Raw genomic sequence first — 23,916 nt, 5'->3', positions numbered from 1 at the left:
ACGCAATAAAAAAAACAAATGAACTACCAGGAAAGCTCATTAAATGATCAGCAATTAGAATTGTCGTTCCGGCTAAAGTGCAATATAATTTCTACAACAACCTGTCAGTCCAAGAGGCACATTCTTTGAATACATTCATTTTTAACAAGAATGTGTAAAAATGCCACAAACCACTACTTCTAATGCGGGTTCTCAATCTTCACATGAAACTCCCTCTTCTTCCTCTGGAAGGAGAGAATCGCCAGCTAGTCTTCGAAGCATCGCCGAAAGGGAAAATCGGAGGCTTGCTAGACTTGCTAATCAGCCCGCCGACGAAATTCAAACAATTGTAGATGTGCCTTCTCAAAACAATACCGCCAACGGTGATAGTAACGAAAACGAACCGATTAATACTGATGATTATTCCAGTCAGATATTGGCAGCCGCCGAAATGAGAGCTCGATCACACTCAAATACCCGGCCATGGGAAGTTATAGAAGAACCAGATGACTCACTCATCATTGAGGATTTTGGTGCGAATTCATCGAATAATTGCATTGATTTAACGAAGACCGAAAAATCCGGTAAACCAAAACGAAAAAGAGCAAAGACAACAAATAAAAAGAAAGAAACGACTAATGTTGGCGGCGACGCGTCATCAAAGCCGCCTCAGGAATCTCGAAAACTCGCTGACTATACATGTGCTATTTGCTTAGACAGCCCAGAAAATCTGGCGGCGACACCGTGTGGTCACATTTTTTGCGATTTTTGTATTCGTAGTGCTCTTGGAAAAACACCAGCTACGCAAAAATGTCCTGTGTGTCGTAGAAAAGTGCTTCCCAAATCCATCATATGTCTAGAAATGATGCTAGGAAAACCTAAAACAAAGACGGATAACGGTGCTTCTGTCGAGCCTGAGAAGAAGCAACTTTGATGTGTGGTATTATGCAATAGACTTTCATGACAATCTTCAATAGAGGTTTATTTTGAAAACGGATGCTTGTGTAAATCTGAGTCCCAAAGGAAAAACCTACACTGATAAGGATTCTTTTCATTCGTAGCACTTGAATTCTCGACGACTTCGCCAACCGGACGAGAGCAGCACCAGAATTTGCGGCCATAATTAACGCCGGGTTTCTTAACATCAAGTTTTTTGCATGGCTCCATGTGTCCAGTGCACAAGGGCACTCGTGGCTTTGAGAATGCTTTACGAAATAACCGAAGTGATTCGTTATCCACATTGCTGCTTAATGTGCTACATTTTACTTGTTCATTTTCAGTATATGTGGAGCTTGAAAACGTGCTTTGACTTACGGCATAACTTTCTTCCTCATCTTGAAAATTCTCTGTACTGACTTCTTCTTGGGTATGTTCTGATGAGGTCCTAAGAAGTGCATTTTTATCCGACGAATCTTTCCGTGCTGATGCTTCTTTTGGAGTCTTTAAAAACATGCTTAAGAGCGTTTGGTTTTTGCTTTTCTTTGTGACCTTTTCAGTTGTTTGTGGTGTGTCTGAACTTCGTGTGCGCTTATTAGACTCGTGTTGTTCGGATTCAGAAGGTGAATCTTCAGTTTTTGGGCTACTTTTTTTGGTAGCCGAGTTGTTCGTGGAAACTCGTTTAAACATATCGTGAATGTTCTTAGAACGTCTGTACCGTTCACCTCTAAGAACAGAGAGCAATGGAAACGTTTCGGAATGCGAAAGTCTGTCGTATAATGTACATCCATCAACTGTCTCCTTAAAATCAAGAAAAACAGGGCAATGGTCGGAGCCCATAATTTCGGGCATAATGTTTGCATCTTGCATCCACGGTAGCAAAGCAGGTGATATGCAAATGTAATCGATGCGTGTTCCTAATTCATATGTTAGTTTCTAACCCAAACGGATGTATTCTTTCAAAAAAAAAAAAAATCCATACCAAAGTTTGTTGGTCGAGTATTAAGTCTTGTATTCCAGCAGGTAAACATGCCCCGCCTTACAGGATGTCGATGGCGAGTTGTATCGATTAATAAACCTTCCGGATGTGGCTGCAACATTCCACGAACCCATTCACGAGACTCTCGAATACTCTCATCAAATTGTTCTTTTTGAATGTCCTTATTGTCGGCGGTATCGAGCTCATCGCGCAAGATGTTAATATCACCAAGAAGTATCACATTGCGTTTTGCTTCTTGAGTAAGTCGGATAATTCTGTCCCGAAGGGCATTGTAAAAAAGGCGACGAAATTTTAGACGTTTCTCGCCAGAATTTACAGGGCAATACACGCCAATCAAGACAAACAATTGAAAATCAAGTAGTATGCACCGACCCTCAGAATCAATGAGTCTTTCCGTAGCCTTGTCTAAATTCACAGGGTAATAGCCGATTTGTTCGTCCTCTGGTGCATCTTTGTAGCAGTAATGTCTGTCGGGAACGGGGAGAATTCCCGTAATTCCTTCTTCTGCTTTACATGGAACAGTCAAACTTTTCTTCACATACACTCCAACTCCACTATAGCCCTTTTTCTCAAGAGGAAAAGTAAAATACGCGTCGTAACCTTCTATCAAGGCAAATTGTTCAGGAAATCCTTGTTTCTGTGCCTTCAATTCTTGAACACAAATAATGTCAGCATCTAACGTCTCGAATACTTCTTTGTAAGACTTTTTTGACCTCCATTGACCGTAATTGAACGGATTTTGTATCCCGTTTACGTTCCATGTCAGAATGCGCATGATGGCATTTTGCAGGTCTTAGCTGAAATAGCCGTATTCTTATTGAATTAAAGTATGGAGATAATATTTAAGCTTGTCACGTGAATTTTAAAAACCGTAAGCGAGCGATGTGTAAACTTTAAAAGAAGAAAATGAAGTGATAAGGACGAAAGAAATTGAGGGAAACATAATCAGATCGTTAAGATTTTCCGTTGGTTGTGGCTATATACTTTTTCAGCCTTGAATAGGTTCTGTGATAAGAGCGCGGTTAACCTTCTCGTGAATAAATAAAGTTTTCGTATCAGATACGATATAACAAATAAAGTTCGGTGTGCGAGGACTTTGCGATTCCTTCAAACCAAAACTGCATACGACGAATGATGACTAAGCTAGTTGCAGAAAGTACATATTCTCTCGCACATTCCTTCTCTCTATAATACAAAGCCTAAGACCGACCCCATAGTTGACGTGACCTAACTACACATTAACGTTTTTTCATCTACTATAAAACTCTTATCAGATGATCTCTTGCGCATCACAGTCGAAAAACCAATTTAGTTAGTAAGTTCTTTGAGGGTGATGTTAAATCCGATGAAAATGGCCTGTGATCGTTGTAGCTGCTCTCTTGACTCGTTTGTGTAATCAGTATTCGTTTTATTTTCAAAAATGTCTAACGTCAGTCATTTTACTCCCATAGTCAAACATAAAAGTAGTTTAACTGTCTAAAATAGAGAACCACCACGGAAGCCCGAGGAAGCGGCAAGAAAAGATCTCATTCGTATAAGAACGGTTTAGCGCGTTCCGCTAAACGATCTTGTTTTATGTCTTAATATTCTTCATATTCCGCGCAACTTTGCTCATCAGCTTAGTCAGGATTACGAATCAAAACCCTCGGCTGCTGGACGGCCCTCATTACGTCATGAATACTAACGTTATTTCGCTGAATAAAGTTATCTAAATATCATACCGAGGTGCCTGAACTGATGTCATCATCAAAGGCTTACACTACGACTAGCACCTGAAATAAGCTTTATAACTCCCTTCCATCGTCCCCTAACAACTTGTCCTTTACAAACACCTGGTTGACGATTCCCACGTCGTTTAGAGTAGATTTTTGTTTTCCACGTCCATAATGACTCAAAATTCGTTCAAGTAAGTTGTTCCTGGTGCAGAGTGCTTGCATTGCTTCTTTTGACGGATTTCATCAAAACTGCTTTTTTTCTGTTTTCTTCGCTTTTTCGAGCAAATTGACGATTATTTTCGTGTTCTGGCAGCTTATTAACTTCATTACTTGCAGATGTATTAAAGACAACGCTTCTATCACCGTTTTTGGCGCCTCCGGAGATCTTGCCAAAAAGAAGACGGTATGTTACGTACACTTGAAGCATTTATGTAGTTCAATGGAAGCAAAAAAACGCGTCAGCACTCTTCAAACCATGTTGTTATGTTCTCTCATTTCAGCTGTCGTTTTTTCTTCTGTTTCCGGCGTTCTTCGTTTTCTCGCGTTTCTTTTTTGCCGCTTGTGCTAACGTGTCTGTAGTTCCCTGCTCTATTCGGTCTTTTCCGTGACGATTTATTGCCAAAAAATCTTGTAATTCTCGGCTACGCTCGTTCAAAGCTCGAACACGATGATTTTTTGAAGCGTATCACTCAATACATTACAGTTAATTCAGAAGATGACAAGCAAAAGCTGGAGGCCTTTAAGCAAAAATGTAACTATCTTTCTGGTGCTTATGATCAACCTGAGGCATTTGAAACGCTTGAGAAGCGTCTCCGGGAACTTGAAGGTGAAAGAGACGTGCGGAATCGCATGTACTACCTTGCTCTCCCTCCTGATGTTTTTGTTCCTGTTGTAACCAACTTGAAAAAGAAGTGTTACCCTGAAAATGGTATTATGCGTGTTATTATGGAGAAGCCTTTTGGCCATGACTTGAAGAGCGCAAAGGAGTTGCAAGCTCAATTAGATCCATTGCTTACGGAGGAAGAGCTGTACCGTATTGATCACTACTTAGGAAAGGAGATGGTGAAAAACATTTCCTTCCTGAGGTTTGCGAACCCCGTTCTCGCTCACATTTGGAACAAAAACTCTATTGCCAACGTTCAAGTAACCTTCAAGGAAAGCATTGGTACTGAGGGCCGTGGTGGTTACTTTGATTCCAGTACTATTATTCGCGACGTTATTCAAAATCATTTGATCCAAGTGGTCACTTTGCTCGCCATGGAGATTCCCAGCAGCTTCAACTCGGAGGATGTCCGTGACGAAAAGGTCAAGGTGTTGAAGCGCATGCGTGTCGGCGACATAAAAGACATTGTTCTTGGCCAATTTACAAAGAGCGAAGATGGCAGTAAACCTGGTTACCTCGATGACAAGACTGTCCCCGAAGGTAGCCGTTGTCCTACCTTCGCTGCCATCCCTTTCTTCATTGACAACGAGCGTTGGAAGGGTGTTCCTTTCCTTCTCAAGGCCGGCAAGGCTTTGAACCAGTCGAAGGTGGAGATCCGTATTCAACTGAAAGATAGTGCTGCTGGTCTTTTCGACGATATCTATCGCAACGAGCTTGTGATTCGCATTCAACCCGATGAAGCTGTTTACATGAAGGTCAATGTCAAATATCCTGGTCTTCGCACTGAACCTATCTTGACGGAACTCGACCTGACCTATTCTCGTCGTTTCGAGAACATGAAAATTAATGAGGCTTACGAAGCCTTGCTCCTTGCCGCGTTCCGTGGTGATCAATCGAACTTTGTTCGTTCCGACGAACTCGAATATGCTTGGGGTATTCTCGACCCCGTGTTGTCCTGGTTGGATAACGATCGTCCTGAGCCTTTGCCCTACACATATGGTTCTCGTGGTCCTGCCGCTTTGGACGAGTTTATGCAAAAATTTGGTTTCGTGCACCATGGCCCCGACAGTTACCAATACCCCACGACTCGTCTCTCTTTGTAAAACTGTTTTACGTGTGTACTCTGATATGTTTGTTACGAATGGAATAGGACAATGAGATGCTCAAGTGTGAGATTTCTTTTTGAAACGTTGGTGCATTCGTCATTTAAATTTCCGTTTTTTAAAGAAACCATTTCTGGTTGTTAAACGACTGTAGATAAGTACAAGGAGGTGCCGCTCTGCCAGCTGCTTTGCTGAACCCCGATAAACGTTTGGGATGCACTTTCTTAATCTTAAAAAGCTACTACATTAAATGTGCCAACGCGGCAGTTACGGTGGGAGAAAATACATTCACAGATGAAAGAGCCTGTATGGCGCTACCTTTGTTCCTTATTGTCCTATATCGGAATGAACATAAAGAACGCTATGTCGCTTTCTTCTTGGGATAATTTCGTGCTTGTGTTACAATTCATAGATCATATCGTGCCATTCAGAGTTGCCAAACTGGCATTCGCTCTTACCGACGAGACTGAACCCGAGCTTCTCGTACATCGGAATCAACTCTTTATGGGCTAAGAGCGATACGCGTTTTGGACGGGGAGTAATGATTGTTTGGCAGCGGAAAATCAGCTCCTCAATAAGTTTTCTGGCGTATCCCTGACCTCTGTGTGCAGGGTGAACTGTGACTGAGTGCAGAGCGACATTGCTTCCGTTGCTGTCGTTCTTCTCCATCGATTCCATAGTCACAAAGTCGGATGAGGTACGAGTTGTCAATAAATGACCAATCAACATGCTAGTGTTTGCCGTTGGGGCAATAAGACCAAGCTGGAGTGCTTGGTTGTTACTAACTCTGCTGCGGATCTGGTTTTCGTTTTCATTTAGTATCTCTGCCGAAGAAAATGTTTACATTGAGCCGTACCTTTGCTTCTGAAGCGCGTTCATCTTCTGGAAAACAGCTTGCCTCGAGCTTAGCTGCTTCCTTGACGTCTTTCTTTTCCAAATTACGAATACAAACCATGTTGGTGATGATAGGTGTTAGTTATTAACTGAGCTTAACAAGAACGCTGCTGTATTGCAAGCCTTAGACAGGTCTTATGTAAGTTGCAGTGGGCAAGTAATTTATTAAGTTACGGTAGGATCTGGGTGTTCTTAAGCAAGATTGCGGGTTTGTCAACGGAGAAGAATTCCAATTTGGTATCCGGCCAAATGAATGATTAGTAAGCCTGAAAGGCTGGATAATGCGAACTAGCACAGCACGCTATCTGCGTAATAACACTTCACGAAAAGTGAGTGCGTTACGCAACGTTTACAGCACTGCGCTATAAATCTGTAATACTTCATTAGGAACACACGCTATAACTCACAATTTCATTGCATAAACAGCTAGTGGGTTAAAATCACTCATACTTAAATCCTAAGGATGAGTCACCTGGACATTAGTTGGTTCATTTGATCGCTCAAAAATATGATCGTCGTCAAGTAGTAACTAGAAATAGAGAATACATTGAATGAATTAGCGTTTGGTACTCGACAGTTATATAAAACGTTGCTCAAAGGTTGTTAGATTAATATGACGGCGGCGGGTTAATCCCTTTGCAGGAATTTTCTACTGAAAACTGAGCTATTACTTGTAAATAGGATCTTCCACTAGTAAAGCAGAAAGGAAAGCAAATAAAGTTGATGCAGCATGACTATAAGCGATAATGACATAGCTTAGTGTGTTTTTATTTTGAATTTGCAGTATTTTAAACCGGTAAAAGGAAACGAAACTTCATTGAGCAGTTATGTCTACAATTATTAGCCTTGTTATTCCCCTATGTTCGTAATGTGAAATTGAATGAATCGAAAACAACGTAAAATTAATTAGATATTACAAGCAGCAACTGTAAGCGTGTGGTGCGGAGACTTTTTTTCGTAACAGACTATTCTTCCTCTTCTTGCATTTCTTCGTCCAATGCCTCCATGACTTTGCAGGAAAACTCTTTTTCATAATCAACGCCGACGTATGAATCGCTGAAGCAACTTAACTTAAGCTTCTGCTCTCCCTCTTGCAACGGTACGAATTGCAGCTTGCTCGTTAAAACGCGGTTTAACGTAATTTTTTTGATGGCCAACAGGTTTGTTCCATCTGACAGAACGAGCCACCAATGCTCAGTCTTTTCGAAAGGGAAGAAGGGGGCACATACTGTGGTATCCGCTGTCTCGTCTTCTTCTAGTTCACGCGAAAGCTGCACCACAAGTACAGAAGGTGCGTTCACCCGAACATTGTCTGGCTCTTGAAGTTCAAAATCTATATCAATGTCCGGGTATTTGTTGATAAATTCGGCACATTGTGCCAACTGCGCATTGTCCATCTGCAACAATTCCGTTCGTTTGTCGTCGTCCAAGTCAATGATATCAAATACATCATTCACATTTGCTGCATTGCAGCGAGCAATCCGTTCGTCAGTAAAGTGGGGAATTTGCTTTAGCGGGCTGTCACGGTCCCAGACAGCTTGCGTAACCATCTGTGACATCTCCATAGGCCGAATGGAGGCATTAAGATGATTATCTGAAGAGAGTGTATCCACACAAGCACTTAACAGTCTGTGCGCATACTTTAGCACTGTTTTCTGATCCAGTACCAAGTTTGCAGGCAGTTGGAAACGCGAAAAATGAGCAGCTAAAAGAATGAAAGCTTTGCAGTGGGGCTCTTGATAATTAGGAGCACTTAGACGTACTGGCAGATTGCGGTGTATACGATCAAGAATAATATCCTCGTACTTGCGGATGGGTAAAATTTCATATTCTGCAGCCGATGAGATAATCTCCAGCAAACCCTTCATACGAGTCTTGGCAGTAAGACTTAAAGCGAAAGTTTGCATGGTAATGTAAGTGATGTTGTAGTAGGACGCAATCATTCCCAAATTCAAAGCGTAACAACTGTCATCTTCGTCGTCTATAGCAATTAATCTTGCTTCATTCAGTTCGCTCATGGTATTCTCAACCAACTCTGAAAGATATTCAGATATAGCTTCATGGGAAATATCTGTTAAGCCATAGAACGCCGGATTCGCTACCAAGCGGCGATACATATAAGTCCATGTCAGCCAATCGACGGCGTCTTGTTTGTTTTCAATGGTTTGCGAAGCAATTTCGGAGACAAATGCATCATGTAAACCAAGCTGCAAGTGACTCTCAATTGGTAGGGCTTCATTTAAAAACTTTTTGTAGTATTCCTTTTTCGAAGTAACGGTCATTAACGTCGCTTCACCAAATGCGTTAGGATTCTGATTGGAGACAACGCCTAGCATTTGAAGAATATCACTAATAGGATAGTCTATATAGCGGTGCTCTTTTCCGTCATAAAACTGAGTTCCCATAATGACTACAACATCAGATCGAGCACGAGTAGCATAGATGGCGTCATGACTTATAAGCAAAACACGAATGATACCATTTAAAAACAAGTGCTCCATAATTGCCTTATCTTTAGTGCTTGTTATTTCGCTTAAAAACCCAACACCATGCTGCAGAGACTCAAGTAAGGCCTTGTCTTTTACAGAATCAAGTAGGGGAATTTCGTTCGGAGCAAAGAAACGCTCGTCACCATCAGAAATAGCAAATGTAACCAAGTCTAATGCAAGCTGTCGTAAAACACTCTTGTCGGGAACGTACACAATGGAAGTCTTTTGCTTATCGAACGAAGAACGAAGTATTTGGTACGTCGGTTTAGTCATGGCTAACATTAGTGAAGGAAAGTGAGTGATCGAGTACGATTGCAAACGAATAGTTAAAGGATTTGGTCGGTCCTTTGGGCTAAAGTTATAGATATTTTGAGGAGAGGCACCTAACCATTCACCTAAATCGCGGGCATTCGCAAGTGAAACGGCCAGACCAATAATTCTGATGTGCTTTTCCATTTGAGCGGCCATGTAACGAACCCGTAGGACGCATGTTTCGTATGTTGGTCCTCCAAGACCACCTAACATTTGCAACTCATCACAGATGAACAAATCAATGTTATGAAGAACACGAGTTTGGCGCCATCTTTTCGAGAAAACATCCCATTGAGCAGGTGTAGCGAGAATGAGATCAGCAACTTGTAAAGAACGTAAGTCCCGACTTCTTTCGCCCGTCAACTTGAGAACGGCCTTGCCGAGTTTTTCAAATAAAGGTTTCCATTCAGCAAAACGTAACTCAACAATTTCCTCAAAGGGTGCTAAATAAACTGCCGCACCAGTATCTTCTTGGCTCCAATGTCTCAAAAGAGCCAGTTCAGCACAGGTTGTTTTTCCACTTCCATTCGGAGCGCCGATGAACGAGGTTTCTGAAGTACCATAAATCGTATTGAACACCTGAGTTTGAACTTTGTTAAAGAATGAAAACTTTGGCGCATACAACGAAACAAACTCTGGAATTTTTAACGCTTCAACGGATGTAGGTTGAAGACTCAAGAGTTGCGTAGGAGGAGGAAACTTTTCAGGCATAATAAGCTTCATAAACGATACTGGTATTCTCTTGGAGCAATGCAACCATCTGTCAGAAACAATTGAAACAAAATAATTCGGAGGCAGGGGATCAACCAGCGGAATGGTAAATGTGACGATATGTTCGTCCTCACTATATTTTTTAAGCAAAACGAAGTACTCGTAATGAAGCAGCCTTTCACCATCGACATCTTCAACAAAAATCCAAAAAGACTCTGCTTGAGAACTGAAAGCATCATCCCAATTAAAGTTTGCTGTAATCAACAGTTCAACACGAAGCAAAGAACGAGTAACTGGTTGCAAATGAGCATCCAGGTTAAGTCGAGGGAATGAATGTACCATACTGTACACTCGCCTTCCTTCCTTGGGAACGCCAATTAGCTCACCCAGTTCAGCAGGATCAAGATCGAAGTAACGATGCCATGGAAAATCCTTCTTCTCAACACGTCGTATAACGTCTGTGGGACAATGCGGAAATTGACGCAACGGGCTCATGGTGCTCCACATGCGCTTATCAATCATTTTACTGATGTCAAGTGCAAGTTTTGCAACAGATGCCCAATTTCTACGCAATGCAATTTCAAAAATAGCTCTCATAATTCTTCCGGCAGATTGAGTAACATAAACCATATCTGAAATAAGAGCAAATCCTTCTAAAGACTGTCTTGAGATATAGGACTGTAATAAAACATTAATTTTTGCCGGCGCCTCATTAACCGATTCACGGACAGGAATAGGGACTCGTTCCATAAGTTTTGTTAATTCGACTTTCTCTTCTTCGCGTACAGGGATATACTTAAATTCCTCAGAAAGGCTGAATACACGGAATAACTCAATTAACGATACCGTTGAATTGAGCATCTTGTTGTATGTGTCCATTGACGTGTTCGAAATATAATAACTAGAGGCAACCTTTCCCAGTTCCGTTGGATTGAAAGTACCATTGTCTCTATTGTACACGATTAGTTTGCACTTTTCTAAAATAACAGCAGCAGCATGGATAAGGTCAACGCGTTTTTGGATCAAGTATGTGTCATCAGCATATTCAGGACCAACATTATACAGTGCTGGAGATCTCAGCATTCGAATGTATAAGTAAGTATAACCAAGCCAGCGAACGGCATCAGCAATAGACTGTATTGTTCCCGTAGCAATTTCGGCATTAAGATTGTCTGGTAGTTTAGACATGTACTGGGATTCAATTGGAAGTTGCTGGTTCATCAACGAAAGGTAGTATTGAAGTTCCGAGTGCGTGGTTATGATAATACCTTCGCCGTAGCTATCAAACTGAGGTCTTCCAGCACGGCCCAGCATTTGCAGAACATCTTGAGGACTCAGTTCAGCCCATCTTCCTTTCTCAGGAGAATATACTTGAGTACCCTTGATGATGACAGTGTGAGCTGGGAGATTGACACCCCATGCAAGTGTTGCAGTACTGACCAAAACTTGGACAGTACCGTCTGCAAAAAGATCTTCAGCACTTCTTCTGTCTTCACGACGCATGCCTGCATGATGAATCGCAAAACCATAAGGAAGAAGATCCTTCAGGTCTTCATTCTTAGTAGTATCCGCTTCAGCACGAAGAATTTCTCTTGAGGCAGCATCCGATCGCAACAAATGTCCAATTGTCTCTTCTTCCAAAGCCTTGTCTCGAATAAATCGAGCCGTCTTTGCAGTTTCTTTTCGTGAATGAACAAAAATTAAAACCTGATTTTTGCCTGCATGTTCCATCACCTTTTCGTAGCACGCTTCATTTAAGACTTGAAGTCGCTTAATAGGTTTTTTCTCAGTTACACCTATGAACTCTTGCTGGAGAGGACAAGGCCGGTAACTTGAGTCAAAATAGAAAAGACCATTTTTTAACTGTACACGCAAGAAGGCTGCAACATCAACGTAGTTTGGTAGAGTTGCCGAAAGACCAACAAGACGAACACGTTCAAGTGACTCCTCCTCATGACGAATAATACGGGAAACAATAGACTCCAAGACGGGACCACGCTCGTCGTGAAGCAAATGAATTTCATCAATGATAACGAGACGTACAAGATTTGTGTAGGATAAATCGTTTGACTTGCGTGTAATAATATCCCATTTTTCAGGAGTTGTCACAATGATTTGTGTCGAACTTATTTGTTGCTTCGTTAGCTGCCGATCGCCCGTAAGCTCTGACACTGTGATTCCATAAGGAGCAAGTCGTGTGCCAAATGTTGTAACCATTTCTTGCACGAGAGCTTTCAAAGGAGCAATATATACAATTTTGAACTGATCAGTCGCAAAGTTACCAGTGGCTTCGTTCCGGTATTTTGCGAGCTCACTTAAGATACATAACATTGCTACATTGGTCTTACCTGCACCTGTAGGTGCACAAATCAGCAGGTTTTCATCTGTTTTGAAAGCAGTGGGGAAAATTTTGCTTTGGATCCGATTTAGAGTTTGGGTTCCGGTAAATGCTTCGTGCGTCCACTCAGGCATGTCAGTAATAGGAACAAGCTTTTCGTTGGGCTCCATTGGCTTTTTTTCCGGAGCGGGAACGTGAATTTCTTCATAGCCTTTACCGGTGCGTTTGTAAGATCCTTCAGGAAGCTTAACCGACTTGTTGGACATAAGCCGTGCACCCTCCCTGAAAACATAATTCTCAAGATCCACTTCGTGTGCGGGTTTAAGTTTAGAAGATTCAGGTAGCTCATTAGAACCGCTAACTTCAGTGGTATCTGTTTTTTGTTTTTTTAGACTTGGTTCTTCGTCCTCGTTTTCTTCAACTCCACGAAGCCTAGCCAAAATTGCTGACTGACCAGCAGCCAGCAGGGCATTTTCGACCATTTGTCTTTCTTCTTCGTTCTTCGCACGAAGTAATCTAGTGCACCAGACAATTACAGGTCTGTTTGACACCAACAATTGAACTAGTTCAAAGTGTTCATAATCAAAAAGTTCCATTAGCGAGTTTTCAAGTTCACCAGTATCGGTGATCGTAGACAATAATTGAAAAGCTTTTTGCGTTTTTTCTTGACCAACATGAGCATCTTGATAGACCTTGGAAAGCTCGCGTTGAAGCCAAAAAGCGTCGACGTCGCGGGGATGAAGTATGGGAACAACAGGCTCCTCGTGATTGTCGCCTTTAATTACCGTTACTTCATTGTCAACTGGAGTTGGAACGCCTTTCTCGGCTTCTGTTTGCTCTTTAGAGACTAGGACGTCGTTATCATCTTCTTCCCCAACGCTCTCCTCGTCCAATGCCGCCTCAACGTCTTCTTCGTTTTCATTAAATACGACGGGAATTCCTTGTTCATTTAATTGAACCGTCTCTTCTTCATTATCCTCTTCCAATCCATAGTCTGTGAGTCTTTTAGCCAGGTTCTCAACTTGAGAATATTGAGTATCGTCGATGGAGCTTCCAAGCACCTCCTCGATACTTCGTTTTCGCTTAGCGTCATCGAGTTTTTCATCCTTTAGATACTCAATGATGAGATCCAATGCTGACCGAATAACATCTGGAGACTCCTCTCCCATAAAATGATGTGTAAAAGAAAGCATATAGTCGTAAGCTTCACGGGTGTCATCAGTTAAAGGCCGATAATTGAGTGTTTCAAAGTTATCAGTCGAACTAAGAAGAGATGTATTTACAGAGATACCAGCAGGTCCTTGTGGAGCAGCGGACTGTTTCGTTTTTTTTGAGAGGTCTCGATCTTGGACTTCTTTCAACATTCCCGACTCCAATGTCGTTTCCCGTTCCACACGAGCACGAACACCCATTTCAGAAATGTTTATACGATTCGCCAACGATTCAGGTTCACCAGTCGGTTCAACATCGCGTCGAGTGACGAAGCGTCGGTCTGCTTGTGTCACAAGGTTTGACATTGCACTATAACTATATTGAGACTGGTCCACCTTTGGCTTGTTTTTTGACGAGCCATGTCGCGAAGACTCGCGAGCATTCCCTTTTGAATGAGAGCTCGACATTTTTGAGCTTTTAAGGAAATGACTTACGGTGAACGTGTACTACGGTTGCAGCCTGCTAACATGGTACGCGTCCGGGTTTTGTGGTGGTGAATTAAATAAGCTTATTGAAAATAAAGTTCGCCAATACCACCTCCACGAACTTAACCAGAGCCTTACAGCTCCTCGCCGCAATTGCTGTCGAATTCTGCTAAAATTCAATTGGAACCCTTTTGGAATGTGACTCCTTCTTCAACAGGTGGAATATAATTACTTACACCGATTTTATAGTTGAAAAAGCGGAAGTTTTGCTACTGCGTTCGAAACTAATTAAAATCTGATTCTGAAATAAGAACCTATGTACGATTTAAATTCTAAGAAGGGAATATCACCGAATTTGTAATTAAGGCTTGTGACGGTTTGTTATTGTTCTCTTGTCGAAAAATGGCAATTGACCCTTATTTGAGTGATGACGATTGGGACGACATTGATGAGGAAGCTGTCCAACAAATAGAAGACACCTATCAGAATACACAAAACATATTAAAAAATGGAGAATCTATTGATGAATTTATGAATCGGAATGTCACAGAGGATAATATCACTTTACAGCACCAATTGGACACAGAGGCAGCAAAGACCTGGATTTATCCAATCAATATTGAACTCCGTGATTATCAGTTCAACATTGTTAAAAAAGCTCTGACTCAAAATGTACTAGTCGCACTGCCGACAGGTTTGGGAAAGACATTCATTGCAGCGGTGCTGATGATGAACTATCTTCGTTGGTTTCCCCAAAGTTATGTCGTTTTTCTGGCGCCAACGAAACCTCTTGTAACCCAGCAAATGGAAGCATGCTATAAGATAGCTGGAATCCCAAAATCGTGTACTGCTGAATTGAGTGGTCAAGTTCCTGTTGCTACTCGAGCAGAATTATACAAGGAGAAAAAGGTGTTCTTTTTAACCCCACAGACGTTGCAAAATGATCTGAAACGTGGTATATGTGACAGAATGAAAATATCATGTCTTGTTGTTGATGAGGCTCATCGCAGCTTGGGTAACTATTCTTATGTCGAGGTTGTTCGATTAATTTATATGGGCAATAGGAACTTTCGCGTGCTAGCATTGACTGCGACACCGGGATCAAAGATTGACACAGTACAGAGTATTGTGGACTCTCTTCACATCTCATGTATCGAAATTCGCAATGAAAACAGTATTGATATTGCCCAATATGTCTACAAAAAGAATGTCGATTGCTATCCCGTTGATTTAAACCCCCTACTCTGCGACATTCGTGATCGATACTGCGAGTTATTGGAGCCTTTCTTTACCAAACTCACAAAAGGTAATCTTTATTGGGTTAGAGATATTAAAGACATTACCGCTTTTACTTTATTGCAAGCGAAACAAAAATTTCTTGCTACCGCAGGACAAAGCTACACGAATAACCAGAGGTGGGATGTTCTTAACACTTTTGATGCTTTAGTAACCTTCGCTTATCCATTAGGTCTATTATTGTACCATGGTATCACACCTTTCTACTCCAAGTTGAAGGAAATACAAGAGGAATGCTCGAAAGGAAGAGCCGGGTATAAGAAGCGAGTTCTCCATGATCAAAAATTCATTGATTTAATGAGTGAAATGAGTTGCTACATTTCACAGCCTGATTTCTTAGGGCATCCAAAACTGGAGCATTTGCAAGAAATTGTGTTGAATCATTTTGGAGAAAATAAAGATACTCGTATCATGGTGTTTGCCGAAATTCGATCTAGCGCAGAAGAAATTCATCGTCTGCTTTCAAGAAATTCACCGACTGTTCGCTCTGCCATTTTCGTGGGTCAATCTGCAAAGAAGGCTGGAGGTATGTCTCAAAAGTTACAAAATGAGACTGTACAGAAGTTTCACGAAGGTGAAATCAACACTCTAATTGCAACATCCATTGGCGAAGAGGGTTTGGATATCGGCGAAGTCGATCTAATTATTTGTTACGATGCATCTTCTTCACCTATTCGTATGCTTCAACGAATGGGTCGTACAGGCAGAAAGCGTGAAGGAAATGTGTCTATGTTACTTACGAGGGGAAAAGAAGAAAACAAGTGGGCACGAGCCAAAGATGCCTATCGCGTTATTCAAGAAAACGTGTCTAGTGGCAATGGTATCGTTCTTTCTGACAAATCTTACCGAATTCTTCCTAAACAATATAACCCTGAATGTGTTAAGAAGGTGATTGAGATTCCTAAAGAGAACATAGAATCAAAATCAGTAGAGAACAAAGTGGCTACAAGGCGCAACGGAAAGAAAACAAAGAAGAAGTTTTTTATGCCAGAAAATGCGCTTTTGGGTTTTATTAAAGTATCATCTTTGGGGAAACGAAGCCAACCCGTTGAGGAAGAGGAGTTTTTGCTTGACGAAAAAGACGATTGGACAGAACGGCATCCAGACTTGTTCAAAAAATATCAACAGACTAGAAAGGATCGGCAGATGTATTTGGAGACAGGGCCTGATGTATGGCTTATTGGAGGGCGCACGGGGCGCATTTCACATTCATCCAGCTACAAAGGATTAAAGCAAACTATACGCTCCATACGAGGCATCCGACCTAATATCATATGTAGTTGGAATCGTTTACTGGACGACATAAAACGTGAGGAGCGTGAAAGGAAGCACGGCAAGCTACCGGAAATAAACCGCGGAACCGTAAAAGAGCTTTTAGGGAACGGCGCGTATGTATTTTTTAACCCTTGCATTGATATAAATACTAATAATTTATTAGCTCAACAATTGGTCATCGCAGTATTCAAAAACCGCAGTTATTGCAGAAAGCTGCTTGGGATAGCGACGAAGAACAGAATGATCTCCCAGACATCAAGTTCTAGTAAGTATTGCGTTTTGCTTTTCCTTTTGGGTTTATTCACGCAAAACTAAAGCCAAGTCTGGAGGCGGAATGATGTTTCAAGCAAATAGTCGTAACATTCCATTTGAGTTTTCGCTTTTTCCCATGTTACTCCCCATCCAATGATTCCACGTCCTCGTATAAGCACTGCATTGACGGAAGAGTTCAATTGCGTTACTTGTTGAATTGATTTCAAGATGTTGGCAACATCACCATTTTCAATAACTGTCTCGTCAATACTTGGCAAACTAAATATCTTGGGCATACCTGGAACTCTTAACGTGTCAAAGCAGGACAAATAACCATCTTTGGGGGTACCTTTAGGAATACCTTTAATCATTTCCTTGTCCGAGATGACAAATTCCTCATCAGTATTTGTGGAAATAGCTACGGCAGCCTGTGAGGTTGAGTAAATTATGGCTACAGCCTCTTTCTCACTGAAACTGGTCAGTTCATGGAGTTGTCGCAATATTTTACCGGATAAGATATGCAAAAATAGGTGCAAGTTCTACTTGTGTCGACTCGGGTTCTCTGATTCCCGTTAGAAATAAAGCAAAAATATGTCTGCATACGAAAGACTTATTAAAGCCAAATCATCGTTCGTGAGAAACTCTCGTTGAACTCGATCTTTAGGGCATAAAAATTGATCTCTACAGACGTAAGTGTCAGGGACAAGTGAATGACAATTTTAAAATAATATAATTCGGTTATACCCAGACTTAAGACAATAGGATCCGCTAAGCAGTTATGTTAGCACATACTGGACTATTCATACTAATTAGGAGTTCTATTTGACAAACCTTCCAAAGCGCATCCAACCTAACTCGTAAAAGTGTTTACATAGTTGGATGACCAATTCTACGACACTGGATAAGTCTTGCTGCATTCTATTTATGATAGGAAAAACTAAAGGCTATGTATGGAAGAAAATGTTGTTTCAGATTGAGGATAATTCAAGTGGTGATTCGATGAGAGACAACTCGCTAAATAAATAACTTAATCAAGGTTAACAGGAAGCGATCGAACAGATGTGCCAAGTGAGATAAACAGAATAGTAGAAGAGTAATCTCAGATACAAACAACATTAAAAACTGATGAGAATGTCTGCGCTCCAAGCAAACATCTAATTTAGGCGGACAATAATTAGTATCTGTCAGTACATTTTCGAGCAACAATTAATTCTTAATGAACGTTTAAACTCATAGTTGTTGCCATGAACGTACGGCAAGTGATACACGAAATTAAACTCACATATAGGATAACTAAATGTATAAAGTAGTAGTTTACTTGATTATTTAACAAAATGGGAATTTAAGATTCACGAACGCGCCTCGGTTTGCCGGGTTCAGTCCATACGAAGTGTTTCTGAGATATCCACAATGAACCTTATTACAAAGGATGTTAATCTCATTTCGAGTGATCACCCGCAAAGGTAAACTTCAAAACATTTCTAGAGAAAAAAGTTTCCTCTCATTCACTAAAACGTTATTCCCATTCCACAACGTTTTTAAATGGACGAAACTCATGGTCGATTCGCTCAAACCGCTTTCACCTGATGATAAGCTCTACTTTATACGTGCAGCCGTGTTGTTTATGAACCATATTAACCTCAAGAAACCAAAAAACTTTTTAAGTGGTCTGCCATAAAAGACCCAGAGCGCAAACCACGTAATATGCAAAGAATTAGAAGTCTAGCACTTACTTCTTAACAATGCAAACAACGTCCTCGTCCATTAGAACATGGTTCAAACCAACACGCATACCGGGGTATGGGACGCTTCTTCCCCAAACATAGGCATGCTTGAATTGGGACTTAATACTCGAGTGAATGTTGTTACAGAAATCCTCCACCGAACAATGGCCCGAACGAAGAATGACAGGCTCCGAGTAGTCTGGTTCAAGACCCTTAGGCCGAGTATAAACTCGAGTCAAGTTCAGGTATTCCCACCTGCGTGAGTTAGCAATCAGTAAAAAACGGGCTAGTTTATCCTGCAAAGCGTACGAACAAGGTCAGCGGTATAACTTACATCTTTTCTTTCAATTCATCAATATTCCAACCCTTGCTTCCGCAAATGGGTACGGCGTTGGGAATACGGTTAATCAGCTCCAATTCCTCTAATGTAATGGCATCAATTTTGTTAAGCACATAAAGAGCGGGGATATAAACGCGGTTGCCCTCGAGAATGTCAATCAAATCGTCAATTGTAGCGTCGCAACGAATGGCGATATCGGCGGAGTTGATGCGGTATTCGTTGCAAACAGCTTTGATGGAATCATGATCAATACGAGTCAAGGGCACAGTATTGGTAATATTGATACCGCCACGATCCTTTTTCTTGAAAACGATATTGGGAGGCTCCTTGTTTAACCGGATACCAAAACCTTCGAGTTCCTGTTCGATGATACGTTTGTGAGACATAGGTTTCATGACGTCCAGCACAATGAAAATGAGGTTACATGTACGAGCGACAGTAATGACCTGCTTACCACGACCGCGACCGTCTTTAGCACCCTCAATAATACCGGGAAGATCCAGAATCTGGATCTTGGCACCGTTATGATGCATTACACCGGGAACAGTGGTTAAGGTCGTAAACTCATATGCGGCTGCCTCACTAACCGTTCCAGTAAGCTCACTCATAAGCGTACTCTTTCCAACGGAAGGAAAACCAATGAAACCAACGGTACCAACACCTGTACGCGAAACATCAAAACCGACTTACAATAGTTAGTATCTCGCACGACATTCATTAAAAATTGGATGTCCCAGTTGCGACAGAAGAAACAATCCAACCGTGAAATCTGTTTTTAAACTTACTGCCAGGACCGCCGCCGCCTCCACCAGGAGGATTGATGAGTTCTCGTTTCAGTTTGGCCAATTTGGCCTTGAGAATACCCAGATGCTTCTCCGTGGCCTTGTTCTTCTGGGTTTTGGCCATCTCATCTTCGATCTCTTTAATTTTCTCCGCAGTCGTCATTTTGCTGATTTGAGCGAGGGTGCTAAGGACAAGTTTCCAAGTTAAGGTTTGAATGGGTTTTTGGTGGTGAGTCCTTGTGGGTGAGTTTGTTGGAGGACTTTCGTGGACGAACTAGTCCGCCACCATAAAACAATATGTGTTCGTTTAGAGGGATTAAGGCCGGTTTCAACGTACTGGAAATTGAATTGTGAAGATTTTGATATGAATTAGGCGTTTTGCGGACAATTTAGTTTAACGAGATTTAATGTGCTGTAGTAAAATCTACGACACTGCTGTGCAGAACGAAAAAGATCTTTAATTATGTTTACCGCACTCTTACGTATTGTGTCCATAAATGCAAACGCGTACACGTTGTAAACATTCATAATTCATATACTAGGTCATTATAGAGAAAAATCGTTAAGAGGAAAGTGGCACAAGCAAAACGCACAAGAGTGGTCGCAGAAAATTATTCCTTTTGCTGCCTCTCCGTCTACGCGACGAAGGGAATGACGGCTTTTCGTTGTGGAGGATACGAAGAAAACGTTTTTTGGTACCATTTGTGTGTGCTTCTCGCTCTTGGAAACATAAACAGGATTTCAGCAACAACAAATGCGATCATTGGCCGAGCTGAAGGACCACAGGCTATTGCGTATCCTGTCCACTCAATCCATTCGCAAAAATAATTAGGACACGAAATAAAGCGAAACAGGCCACCGAAGGGAATACGGTAACCGTCCCTGCTAACCTCCGAATTTTCGTTTCCTTGTTGAGGAGCCGACGAAGTCCGCAGCTTCTGACGTCGCAGTTCGTAGAGGATGTTATCGTGGAACACGTTTCCATACAATCCAAAGGCCCACAACCCAAGCCCTGCGACAAACGCCAGGGTCGTGGAAGCACGTTCGTTTCCTTTACTAAGGGACACTAGATAGCCCGACATCCCCATCGCATTGAGGTAATTAAAGACGATAGCCGAGATAAGCACCGACACGTGCATTGGGGCTATATGCGGGGCAAATATAAGCGGCCCAATTAGCGAGCGGTTAATGTAATGGATTAGGTAGAACATACACAAAACAACAATTCTCGGGTTCCACTGGACGTGACCGAACCCTTCGTTCAGAATCAGTCCATAAACAAACGTAGTAGGAGCAACCAGTTCCATTAGCACCCAACCGAAACGTCCAGGCAGAAAACCACTCCGAAACAATCGGCTTTGATTACGAAACTTACCGTGCGGTGCATCCACAAATAGCACAGCCGGAGCGGCTAACGCGATATACACCTCCAACAGCAACAAATACCGATCATACACTGCCATAACAAGCGCAATTATCTTTCCAATATCTTCCGGCTACACTCATTTTAAGCGAAAATTTCGTTCCCTGACGCAATGTCCTGTGACCGGTTTTTCTCACGTGACTTAAGCTACCTATATATAAAGACCGCACGAGCTTCTCATCCCTCCGAAAGCCCATCACTCGGTGTGTTTCGTCCAAATCCGTTACCCCTCTCTCAGAACCTTTCTAGGTTAAGCAAAAAGTTAAATATGCAATCCAGCGTTCTTGGATTCCCTCGTATCGGTAAGAACCGTGAGCTCAAGAAGGCCACCGAGGCCTACTGGTCCGGTAAGATCAAGCAAGAAGAGCTCCTTGCTACTGCTAAGGCCATCCGTGCTGAGCACTGGAAGCTCCAAAAGGCCCAAGGTGTTGACATCGTTGCCTCCAACGACTTCTCCTTCTATGACCATGTCATGGACCACTCCTTCATGTTCAATGCCATCCCTACCCGTTACCAAAACCTTGGTCTCTCCCCCTTGGACGTCTACTTCGCTATGGGTCGTGGTAGACAAGAGGCCACCGTTGACGTTCCCTCCCAAGAAATGGTCAAGTGGTTTGACTCCAACTACCATTTCATGAGACCCGAGGTCTCTGACTCCACCGACTTCAAGTTGAACTCTACCAAGCCTGTTGACGAGTTCAACGAGGCCAAGGCCGCCGGTATCAACACCCGCCCTGTTCTCTTGGGTCCCCTTACTTTCCTCCACTTGGCTAAGGCTACCAAGGACTCCAAGGTCAAGCCCATTGCTCTTCTCTCCAAGCTCGTTCCCGTTTATGTCGAGTTGATTGGCAAGCTTGTTGCTGCCGGTGCTGAGTGGATCCAAGTTGACGAGCCTATTCTCGTCTTGGACCTCCCCACTGAGATCCTCGAGGGCTTCAAGCCCGCCTATGAGGCTATCGGCAAGGCCGGTGCCAAGATCATGCTCGCTACCTACTTCGGTGCTCTCAAGAACAACGTTGAAGTCTTGAAGGGTCTCCCCGTCGCTGGTATCCACGCTGACCTTGTCCGTTCTCCCCAAAACTTGGACGCTGTCCTCCCCATCCTCTCCAAGGAGCAAGTCTTCTCCGCTGGTGTTGTCTCCGGACGTAACATCTGGAAGACCAACTTCCAAAAGGCCATTGCTTTGGTCGAGAAGGCTGTTGCTGCTCTTGGCAAGGAGCGCGTTATCGTCGCTTCCTCCTCCAGCATCCTCCACATTCCCCACACCTTGGAGAGCGAGACCCAAATCAAGCCCGAGATCAAGCGTTGGTTCGCTTTCGCCACTGAGAAGTGTGCTGAGCTCGCTGTCATTGCTAAGGCTGTGAAGGAGGGTCCCGCTGCCGTTCGTGCCGAGTTGGACGCTAACGCCGCCGATGTCAAGGCTCGTGCTGAGTCTCCCATCACCAACGTGAAGGCTGTTCGTGACCGCCAAGCTGCTGTCACCCCCGCCATGCACGAGCGTGCTGCTCCTTTCGAGACTCGTATTGCTGCTCAACAAGAGATCCTCAAGCTTCCCTTGTTCCCCACTACCACCATTGGTTCTTTCCCCCAAACCAAGGAGATTCGTGTCACTCGTAACAAGTTCACCAAGGGTTTGATCACTGAGGCCGACTACCAAACCTTCATTGAGAAGGAGATTAAGAGCGTCGTCGACTTCCAAGAGGAGGTTGGCCTCGACGTCCTTGTCCACGGTGAGCCCGAGCGTAACGATATGGTTCAATACTTCGGTGAGCAAATGGAGGGCTTCGTTTTCACCTTGAACGGTTGGGTTCAATCCTACGGTTCTCGTTGTGTCCGTCCCCCCATCATTGTTGGTGATGTCTCTCGCCCTGCTCCCATGACTGTCAAGGAGTCTAAGTATGCTCAATCTGTCACCAAGAAGCCCATGAAGGGTATGCTTACTGCTCCCATCACCATTCTCCGTTGGTCTTTCCCTCGTGATGATGTGTCTGACTCTGTTCAAGCTCAACAAATTGCTCTCGCTCTCCGTGACGAGGTTCAAGACTTGGAGGCTGCTGGTATCCGCGTCATCCAATGTGACGAGCCCGCTCTCCGTGAGGGTCTTCCCCTCCGCACTGAGGATTGGGCTGAGTACTTGAAGTGGGCCATTGACGCCTTCCGTTTGATGACCGCCGGTGTCAAGAACGAGACTCAAATCCACTCTCACTTCTGTTACTCTGACTTCAACGACATTTTCGACTCTATCTTGCGTCTTGATGCCGATGTCATCTCTATTGAGAACTCCAAGTCTGACATGAAGTTGAACAACGTCCTTAGCCAATACACTTCCTGCATTGGTCCCGGTCTCTTTGATATTCACTCCCCTCGTGTTCCCCCCGTCACCGAGTTCAAGGAGCGTATTGATGCACTCTTGAAGCACATCCCCAAGGAGCGTCTCTGGATCAACCCCGACTGTGGTTTGAAGACTCGTGCCTGGCCTGAGACCAAGGCTGACTTGGAGAACATGGTTGCTGCCACCCGCCAAGCTCGTGAGCAGTACGCTTAGATGTCTTTTCATCTAACTCTCAACATTCAACATGGGTGAGAGAGGCACTGCCGTTCCACTTTGTTACGATTTTTTGTGTAATGATTGTCTTAGGTTTTTCTCTTCAACTGAGGGTAACGGAAAATATACTTGTATAATACAAATAAAAATTTGGGAAACATCTACATTACTGGGTGGGAGCTTAAGAGGTGTTAGTAGTGTTGGTTTTTAGTGTAACTTGTTTTTTGTTTTCGTCTTTTTCTGTGTTGGGTGTGCCTAAACTTGGTGCATCTGTCGCCTTTA

General features: G+C 42.8%; 10 protein-coding genes across 10 annotated transcripts; 4 read left to right on the top strand and 6 right to left on the bottom strand.

Annotated features, from left to right (window-relative positions):
- Window position 1: 1 nt before the first annotated feature.
- Window positions 2–2,316, top strand: SJAG_02299 (SUMO-targeted ubiquitin-protein ligase E3 Slx8). The gene has a single exon (XM_002173473.2). The coding sequence runs from the start codon at window positions 161–163 to the stop codon at window positions 911–913; it is 753 nt and encodes a 250-aa protein (XP_002173509.1). The 5' UTR covers window positions 2–160; the 3' UTR covers window positions 914–2,316.
- Window positions 13–2,713, bottom strand: SJAG_02298 (AP-endonuclease Apn2). The gene is made up of 2 exons (XM_002173472.2): window positions 1,898–2,713; window positions 13–1,832 (listed from the first exon to the last, which is right to left on the bottom strand). The coding sequence occupies exons 1-2, from the start codon at window positions 2,688–2,690 to the stop codon at window positions 961–963; spliced, it is 1,665 nt and encodes a 554-aa protein (XP_002173508.1). The 5' UTR covers window positions 2,691–2,713; the 3' UTR covers window positions 13–960.
- An 880-nt stretch (window positions 2,714–3,593) lies between these two features.
- SJAG_02297 (glucose-6-phosphate 1-dehydrogenase) lies at window positions 3,594–6,670 on the top strand. Its single transcript, XM_002173471.2, has 3 exons — window positions 3,594–3,821; window positions 3,967–4,033; window positions 4,210–6,670. Exons 1-3 carry the CDS (start codon window positions 3,802–3,804, stop codon window positions 5,614–5,616), a joined length of 1,494 nt encoding a protein of 497 aa, XP_002173507.1. The 5' UTR covers window positions 3,594–3,801; the 3' UTR covers window positions 5,617–6,670.
- SJAG_02296 (polyamine N-acetyltransferase) lies at window positions 5,588–6,740 on the bottom strand. The gene is made up of 2 exons (XM_002173470.2): window positions 6,473–6,740; window positions 5,588–6,414 (listed from the first exon to the last, which is right to left on the bottom strand). Exons 1-2 carry the CDS (start codon window positions 6,569–6,571, stop codon window positions 6,016–6,018), a joined length of 498 nt encoding a protein of 165 aa, XP_002173506.1. The 5' UTR covers window positions 6,572–6,740; the 3' UTR covers window positions 5,588–6,015.
- A 462-nt stretch (window positions 6,741–7,202) lies between these two features.
- Window positions 7,203–14,035, bottom strand: SJAG_02295 (U5 snRNP complex subunit Brr2). The gene has a single exon (XM_002173469.2). It carries the CDS (start codon window positions 13,977–13,979, stop codon window positions 7,476–7,478), a length of 6,504 nt encoding a protein of 2,167 aa, XP_002173505.1. The 5' UTR covers window positions 13,980–14,035; the 3' UTR covers window positions 7,203–7,475.
- Window positions 14,036–14,109: 74 nt separating this feature from the next.
- SJAG_02294 (ATP-dependent DNA helicase) lies at window positions 14,110–19,060 on the top strand. The gene is made up of 2 exons (XM_002173468.2): window positions 14,110–16,681; window positions 16,732–19,060. The coding sequence occupies exons 1-2, from the start codon at window positions 14,400–14,402 to the stop codon at window positions 16,832–16,834; spliced, it is 2,385 nt and encodes a 794-aa protein (XP_002173504.1). The 5' UTR covers window positions 14,110–14,399; the 3' UTR covers window positions 16,835–19,060.
- On the bottom strand, window positions 14,363–17,793 carry SJAG_02293 (5'-methylthioribulose-1-phosphate dehydratase). The gene is made up of 6 exons (XM_002173467.2): window positions 17,652–17,793; window positions 17,565–17,588; window positions 17,424–17,501; window positions 17,329–17,382; window positions 17,119–17,288; window positions 14,363–17,076 (listed from the first exon to the last, which is right to left on the bottom strand). Exons 1-6 carry the CDS (start codon window positions 17,735–17,737, stop codon window positions 16,880–16,882), a joined length of 609 nt encoding a protein of 202 aa, XP_002173503.2. The 5' UTR covers window positions 17,738–17,793; the 3' UTR covers window positions 14,363–16,879.
- On the bottom strand, window positions 18,034–20,035 carry SJAG_02292 (GTPase Rbg1). The gene is made up of 3 exons (XM_002173466.2): window positions 19,670–20,035; window positions 18,879–19,569; window positions 18,034–18,799 (listed from the first exon to the last, which is right to left on the bottom strand). The coding sequence occupies exons 1-3, from the start codon at window positions 19,827–19,829 to the stop codon at window positions 18,550–18,552; spliced, it is 1,101 nt and encodes a 366-aa protein (XP_002173502.1). The 5' UTR covers window positions 19,830–20,035; the 3' UTR covers window positions 18,034–18,549.
- A 67-nt stretch (window positions 20,036–20,102) lies between these two features.
- Window positions 20,103–21,160, bottom strand: SJAG_02291 (steroid reductase). Its single transcript, XM_002173465.2, has one exon. The coding sequence runs from the start codon at window positions 21,127–21,129 to the stop codon at window positions 20,302–20,304; it is 828 nt and encodes a 275-aa protein (XP_002173501.1). The 5' UTR covers window positions 21,130–21,160; the 3' UTR covers window positions 20,103–20,301.
- On the top strand, window positions 21,135–23,800 carry SJAG_02290 (homocysteine methyltransferase). The gene has a single exon (XM_002173464.2). The coding sequence runs from the start codon at window positions 21,202–21,204 to the stop codon at window positions 23,632–23,634; it is 2,433 nt and encodes an 810-aa protein (XP_002173500.2). The 5' UTR covers window positions 21,135–21,201; the 3' UTR covers window positions 23,635–23,800.
- The last annotated feature ends 116 nt before the right edge of the window (window positions 23,801–23,916 follow it).

Source organism: Schizosaccharomyces japonicus (genome assembly GCF_000149845.2).
Source record: "Schizosaccharomyces japonicus yFS275 unplaced genomic scaffold supercont5.1, whole genome shotgun sequence".
NCBI classification, from domain to species: domain Eukaryota; kingdom Fungi; phylum Ascomycota; class Schizosaccharomycetes; order Schizosaccharomycetales; family Schizosaccharomycetaceae; genus Schizosaccharomyces; species Schizosaccharomyces japonicus.
Note: the sequence above shows the minus strand (reverse complement) of the source record. Positions and strands in the feature narration are given on the sequence as shown.

What these genes read in the sequence shown, in the direction of transcription:
- SJAG_02299 (XM_002173473.2), top strand. Translation starts at nt 161, where the DNA reads ATGCCACAAACCACTACTTCTAATGCGGGTTCTCAATCTTCACATGAA.
- SJAG_02298 (XM_002173472.2), bottom strand. Translation starts at nt 2,690, where the DNA reads ATGCGCATTCTGACATGGAACGTAAACGGGATACAAAATCCGTTCAAT. An exon ending in TACTCGACCAACAAACTTTG is followed by an intron (nt 1,833 to 1,897) that starts GTATGGATTTTT and finishes CATATGAATTAG; the next exon opens with GAACACGCATCGATTACATT.
- SJAG_02297 (XM_002173471.2), top strand. Translation starts at nt 3,802, where the DNA reads ATGACTCAAAATTCGTTCAA. An exon ending in ATGACTCAAAATTCGTTCAA is followed by an intron (nt 3,822 to 3,966) that starts GTAAGTTGTTCC and finishes CATTACTTGCAG; the next exon opens with ATGTATTAAAGACAACGCTT. An exon ending in ATCTTGCCAAAAAGAAGACG is followed by an intron (nt 4,034 to 4,209) that starts GTATGTTACGTA and finishes ACGTGTCTGTAG; the next exon opens with TTCCCTGCTCTATTCGGTCT.
- SJAG_02296 (XM_002173470.2), bottom strand. Translation starts at nt 6,571, where the DNA reads ATGGTTTGTATTCGTAATTTGGAAAAGAAAGACGTCAAGGAAGCAGCT. An exon ending in AACGCGCTTCAGAAGCAAAG is followed by an intron (nt 6,415 to 6,472) that starts GTACGGCTCAAT and finishes AACGAAAACCAG; the next exon opens with ATCCGCAGCAGAGTTAGTAA.
- SJAG_02295 (XM_002173469.2), bottom strand. Translation starts at nt 13,979, where the DNA reads ATGTCGAGCTCTCATTCAAAAGGGAATGCTCGCGAGTCTTCGCGACAT.
- SJAG_02294 (XM_002173468.2), top strand. Translation starts at nt 14,400, where the DNA reads ATGGCAATTGACCCTTATTTGAGTGATGACGATTGGGACGACATTGAT. An exon ending in GAGCTTTTAGGGAACGGCGC is followed by an intron (nt 16,682 to 16,731) that starts GTATGTATTTTT and finishes ATAATTTATTAG; the next exon opens with CTCAACAATTGGTCATCGCA.
- SJAG_02293 (XM_002173467.2), bottom strand. Translation starts at nt 17,737, where the DNA reads ATGCAGCAAGACTTATCCAGTGTCGTAGAATTGGTCATCCAACTATGT. An exon ending in TTGGCTTTAATAAGTCTTTC is followed by an intron (nt 17,383 to 17,423) that starts GTATGCAGACAT and finishes AACGGGAATCAG; the next exon opens with AGAACCCGAGTCGACACAAG. An exon ending in ATTTTTGCATATCTTATCCG is followed by an intron (nt 17,289 to 17,328) that starts GTAAAATATTGC and finishes GACCAGTTTCAG; the next exon opens with TGAGAAAGAGGCTGTAGCCA.
- SJAG_02292 (XM_002173466.2), bottom strand. Translation starts at nt 19,829, where the DNA reads ATGACGACTGCGGAGAAAATTAAAGAGATCGAAGATGAGATGGCCAAA. An exon ending in AGGCGGCGGCGGTCCTGGCA is followed by an intron (nt 19,570 to 19,669) that starts GTAAGTTTAAAA and finishes AACTATTGTAAG; the next exon opens with TCGGTTTTGATGTTTCGCGT. An exon ending in GATGAATTGAAAGAAAAGAT is followed by an intron (nt 18,800 to 18,878) that starts GTAAGTTATACC and finishes TAACTCACGCAG; the next exon opens with GTGGGAATACCTGAACTTGA.
- SJAG_02291 (XM_002173465.2), bottom strand. Translation starts at nt 21,129, where the DNA reads ATGGCAGTGTATGATCGGTATTTGTTGCTGTTGGAGGTGTATATCGCG.
- SJAG_02290 (XM_002173464.2), top strand. Translation starts at nt 21,202, where the DNA reads ATGTCCTGTGACCGGTTTTTCTCACGTGACTTAAGCTACCTATATATA.